A 6089-nucleotide genomic window follows, 5' to 3' on the forward strand; every position below is an offset into this window, starting at 1 on the left:
ATCTTCATGCAAACACAGTTGAATGGGACACTTAGTTTCTCTGTTACATATATCCTGCTACATCATTGTTACACAAGGAATAATAATGATCGTTCTGATTAACACAATTTTCTTGCCACTATGCAAACAAAAATTATATATAATAGCCATATTTTGCAAAGGCAGTAGTTCCGTTTTGTTAGTTATACAATATTTCTACCAATTTTTCAATTAAATAACACTAGATATAGTAATATTGTCACTAAACTATATCCCATAATAAACTTATTTGTAAACAACGGCGACTTCGTCGATTTTCCATACTCTGTTCATTCCAAACATCCTATTGCCTTTTCCGCCTTGCCTTTTCTAGCCTGGATTTCAGACTATTACTTCGACTCATTTTCCCCCTGAGAGAGTAAAAACAACTCAAAGTAATCGTCTCAACATCAGGCCACATCTTCTCTGATCTGAGTTAAAAGACTATTACAACATTACAACAGTCAACACATACGGTATCGACTAAAATAATTTGCAAATAAAAATAATGCAGCACTTTGCATCGCGGGGGCAGCTGTAGTGTCAACTATTACTAGTTTAAAAATATGTAAAGGAGTTGTTCACTGACCAGTTCACAAGAGAATTGTGAGAGAACTTCTATTTTTAGGCTGTCGTTTTATCTGTGTACACACTTCTAGACAAAAATGTTGTCATTTCAGTTTTTGTTTTTCAATCAACAAGAGGGTTATTTTGAAGCAAGGAAAAAAGATAGAATTATATTATTTTGGAATGCTGAGGACACATGTACCATGTAAATTTGATTGATCAAATTACCAAAAATGGCAAACTATTTTCAGGACTCTATTCTTAGATTGTTTTTACATTGCCAAATTGTTTGGATTTCCAACAAAAAAATGAGAAAACGCTTCATTAGATGGTAGTTAAAACTTTCTATTTAAGGTTAATTTCCTACCCAACTGTGTTTGTCATGTGTACTTTTGAGACTTTAATAGAAATTGCAGCCTGTTGACAATTTCTTTTTTCAATCAACAAGGAGAAATTTTTAAAGAAAGAAAAGGAAATTGGAATTATAATCTTGTTATCCTGACACAAGATTTTTCTGGAACTTCAACCTTCCTTGTTGTGGACACGGTATAAATTACTCGCAAAAAGACTTGTTGTTTACATTACCAAGCATGAAAGAGATGACTTTGGAATTTCAACAAGAAAACACTTCAGGAGAACCTAAAATCACAAAGGTAGTCAAAACTTTCAATTTGTGATTCATTTCTTCCCTTTTGTGTTCAACACGTGCATTTTGGTGATTTTGAGCAAATGCCGAGCCTGCATTTCAAACTGTTCAGCTGTAACGACATGCACACCTTGTAGACCTATCCTGCCACCATGGACTGTCACCACAGACTTACGGACAAAAATCGGCGTTTCAATGATATAGTGCATTATAGGCTAAAGCCCATGGGCAAGTATAACCTCTTTGTAGAGGGGGAGGGGTGGCCAGGCAAGTGAACACACATCCTGCCCCTATCGTGGAATACCTCAAATAGACGCTTTGTGCGCGTGTTTCAAATGTAATTTTTTTTGTGCAAGAACTGAACATACTTCCAACGCTATCCTACGCCAAGTACAGTATGTATTGCAACAAATTGCTTCAGAGTAACAATGAAGGTCCCTCCCTGTGAGAGAATTCCGAGAATTATTGCATCAGCCAAGAACAACTAACGTTGATAATTTTCATATTTTACATTTAAGAGTTTTAAAAAATATGACCACGACAGAACAACTGGAACAAACAGCAACACTTAAATACACCATCCCAATGAATACGATTATATCACAGTAAGTCCGCGCTCGCGCCCGCCAGATCGCACGCATCAACGCAAGTTCAACTTCGAAAAGATCAGTTTTCACTATTACCCTAGTTCTAAAATGAGTATTTCATCAAAACCGTTCGCGATGTTGAAGAAGCATTTGGAAAGTACATAACAGCAGATAACAAGAATATATCAGTCACATGTATTAACAAGGACAAGCACACAGGCCGTATTCGTAGCTTGCGTAAAGGAAAATAAATTACCTCTAGAGGAAAGGAGCTGTGCACGTCTTTTTTCTTTGTTTTCTGAATATCCTTGCCTTTTTTTTTATCTACAGCCACCTTCTCATCCACATTCATGTTTTCGACCTTCTCTTCTAAACCGGAAGCCGACATAATTGGAAGCCCCAACGTGGAGTCAATGAAAGTAATTTGTACTGACCATGCTCAAATAAAGATACAACTGACATGTTGCTGACTCATTCAATGATGGCGGAAGGTTTTATAATTTTACCTACCTCTAATGGAAACTTCAGTTCATCACATCTAGTTTTGTAGGGATAAGATGTAGTGCAACAACAATATGGTGATGAGCTCTGAAGTCGAATGACATCGTTGCGTTGAAAAATGTTGTTAAGTCCGAGCTTGAAAATCGCTGCAACTGATCGACGTCGTACAACATGAAAGGTTGTGATCATAATAGTGTGCGATGTTCCATATATAATTGGTCCTGCAATTTACGAAAAGATGCCTCAAAAAGTTCAAAACTCTCTACTTTTGTCGATGTTTTTATCATGTTGCCTCGACCGCCATGTTGTCGTTTGATGTCTCGGCACCAGGCTATCGCAAGCTGCTGCGCACCGGTGGCTCAGTTGGTTGAGCACCGGGCTGCCATGCGGGAGGTCGAGGTCGCACTCAGGGTCTTTAAATAACTGAGGAGAAAGTGCTGCCTTTGTAATTACATCCGCAAATGGTTAGACTTTCAAGTCTTCTCGGATAAGGACGATAAGCCGGAGGTCCCGTCTCACAAATAACTTCCATCTTCATTAGTTCCCTGTGGGACGTTAAAGAACCCACACACTATTCGAGAAGAGTAGGGGATGAAGTTCCCGGTGTTGTGGCTGTCCTCTTTGTGTATATGGGTGGTTGGGTATAGCAGGTCCACATCAGCTGAATAGCTGCCAAAACTTCAACCTGCTCAAACAAATAAATAAATAAATAACAAATAACAAATAGCTGTGTGTGGCGAGGGGCGGCGTTCCATTTTGTAACCCTGAAGGGTGGTGCATAGGTCAGGAGGGCACCGCAGATGTTGTCATTCTTCTGCCCTTCCATCTTCACCGTTTTCTTGGGGGTACCTTGGTGAACTTGTAATATGAGTGAAGTGGTACGTTTCCGCGAACTTTCGAAAGGACTCCGCACTGTACTGAGGCCCATTGTCAGGCATAATTACTGCTAGAATGCCATGTGATGGCAAAGATCTCCGTGAGTTTTACTGCTTGGGATGTTTTATCAGGAAGTTCCTTGCTTTCGAACCACCTTGAATAATGATCTATCACCGTGATGTATTTTTCCCCTTGATATCACATAGGTCACTGAGTTAGGATTCTTCCCATGCAGGAGTGCCCAGGTACGAGTTGGGAAGAAGATCGGCAGGAACGGTTCTTTTGGGATTGCCTGTTCCTCATCGGCTGATTTGTTTAGAAAGCCCTGGCCACCCAACGGATGCGCTTGCTCTCGATCAAGGAATTCTAGCCGCATACTTCTTTGAAATTACTATTTGATCATGATACAGGAGCAGGTCATCAATAATCGTGAGGTGGCTTCTGTTTTCCAAATATGGGCGAAGTAGTGGCTGGTGGCGCATGTAAGCAGGCCACCCGTGAATGCGGTACCCTCGTATAAGGGAGCATTCTTTATCTTCCTGGTGTGCGTCCTTGATTTGTTGCAATCGCTTTGCTGTGGCACGGAGGTAAGCCTACAATCAGTGTCAAAATTGTTGAGACACTCTATCCTTTAGAGTCGATTTCAAGCTCGGTGCGAAAATGGCCCCCTCCCCCGCACCCCCGGGACAATGGGGTGTTTTTTTTCTGTTTGCGACGAGCCTTGTCGACAGTGGTACAACATTGATTAGGGTGGGAGAGGGAGGGGTATCCCGGAAAAGGACTTTTTGGACAAGTTTTCTTTGCAAACAATGAATGTGTAGTTGCCAGTGTGCTCTGTTGGCAACTGTCTCAACTAATTTTGTCGCCGATTATAGGTCTGAGTTGAAAAGGCTTCTACTTCTTTTACACTTGTCTTCTCGCTCAGGATGGCCCACAGAAGCACGGGAGAGTGTATCGGCAGTAACTTGGTGCTTTCCTGGTACGTACTGAACTTGACAATCGTATCGCACAAGCCGAAAGCGCAATCGCAGGATGAGTGGTAGAATCTTTGAGAGCTCTGTTGAATTTAAGGGCGCAGAAGTGGTTTGTGGTCAGTTTCTAGACAAAGGGTAAGCCAAGCACATCCTAGGAGAACTTTTCACTGGCCCAGGTTACTTCAAGGGCTTCCTTGTTAATAGGGAGCTTAAGTAATGGCAACGGCAACCAGAACGTCATCTCAAAATATAAATTCGTGTTATTTTAACCGCTTATTGACAATTTTAACCTTTTTAATGTGACAAGGATGTGGTATTTCCTCAAAAATGATACTGGTCGGAACGGCGCTCAATTTAGGGGAGCAAATGAAAATTTATCGTCAAGTGCTGACGTCCTTGATAAAACCTCAAATTTGGCTATTTCACGTTGTTGTTTTGCTGACGACGGCAAAGAAATGGACAAAAGTGAAAATCGCACGTGCAGAGCGTGCAAAGCTATTGTTTTTGCCTACCAAATATGCAAATTTGTGACCTTCTTGTTGCCGTCGCCGTTGTCGTTGCTTAAGCTCCCTATGAATAACGGCATAACGCCACTTCGTGTCGCCAAAGCCTGGTTTCGATATGATCGCCCCGATCGCCCAGTCGTTTCACCTCAGTTCTATCCGGACGATCGAGGTCGTCTCAGTCGCCTGGGTCGTCAGCGATCGTCTAGGTAGTGTTTCCATATAATCGTCCCGATCGCCTCTGAACATTAGGGAGCTTTAGCAACGACAATGCCGACGGCAACGAGAACGTCACAAATTTGCATATATAGTGAGCAAAAGCAATAGCTTTGCACGCTCTGCACGTGCATCTTTTCATTTTTGTCTATTTCCAAATTTGAGGTTTTAACGCCTGGCCAAACGCTCGCAACATTTCAACGCAACATCTTGCAACATTGTTGCATGATGTTGCGGCATGTGTTGGACGGGCTGGCCAAACGCACGCAACATTTTCAACGGAACATGTCCATGTTTATGTGCCCCAGGCCCCTGGCGCGCAACAAGTGGACCTAGCGCGTATCAATATATCCTCTACGTCTGAAATGACTAATATCGACAATTCGTAATTTTCCCTGGATTGACTGTTATCGTCATTTTTGAACCCGGAGCTCCAAATGTGAAGGAACTGTTTTTATCCACTTAACAATTAAAGATCAACTGGTTGACAATTGCAACGATCATTTATCAAACATAATTAGTATATATAATGTAGTTGCTGAATAGTGGTTAAGTCTAGTACTTTATTTTAAAATGGTTAGCTTTCTCTTAAGGTTTGGTAACCGACATTTTCTCCTTTTTAAACTTGTTTCTTAGCCGGCGATAATACACGTTGTATTACAATGTTGCATTCGGAAAAAATATATATTCGGAAAAAATATATATAAAAATATATAATATAAGCTCACTGCTTGCAGTTTGAGCACTCTTGTGACTCCACAATGCAATCCAACAATGTGTAACCGTACATCCTGTGCCCAAGTTCAGGAGTTGCCATAAAGCCATTATTGTAACAACCGGGATGGCACATTGTATACATATTGTATATATTAATATATATATATATTTTTTTAAAGTGCCCTGTCAGTTAGCGATGCGGTAGTCTAGTGGTTAAGTGAAAGGGTTATTAATCGAACATTCTCAGGTTCGAGTCCAGCGAGTTTAGGCATTGGGGTTCGGATTTTAAAAATAGATATTCATTTCCCATAATCCCTATCAAGCGCTAAGCGTCCTAAATTGACGACAATAGTCAATTTAGAGAAACTTAGGAAATGACGATAATAGTCGTTTCAGAGGTAGAGGATGGGTTGCGCGTATGCCCTAATGCAAAAATGTTGCGTGAACCTGGTCAAACAAGTACAACATCATGCAACATCCAAAA

The 6089-nt window shown here is 41.0% G+C and overlaps 1 protein-coding gene across 2 annotated transcripts in view; it reads right to left on the reverse strand.

The window, feature by feature from the left end:
• LOC137992609 (threonine--tRNA ligase 1, cytoplasmic-like) overlaps positions 1–2652 on the reverse strand; it is a 44281-nt gene extending 41629 nt beyond the window's left edge. Inside the window, exon 1 of one of the 2 annotated variants that reach the window (XM_068838043.1) lies at positions 2329–2652. In XM_068838043.1, coding sequence (XP_068694144.1) covers positions 2329–2508 — 180 coding nt within the window. In that variant the 5' untranslated portion in view covers positions 2509–2652. Of the gene's footprint in view, positions 1–2074; positions 2228–2328 lie in introns of those variants that run through there. The other variant, XM_068838044.1, reaches the window with a different exon arrangement.
• Between the last annotated feature and the right edge of the window lie 3437 nt (positions 2653–6089).

This window comes from Montipora foliosa, chromosome 2 (assembly GCF_036669935.1).
Source record: "Montipora foliosa isolate CH-2021 chromosome 2, ASM3666993v2, whole genome shotgun sequence".
NCBI lineage: Eukaryota > Metazoa > Cnidaria > Anthozoa > Scleractinia > Acroporidae > Montipora > Montipora foliosa.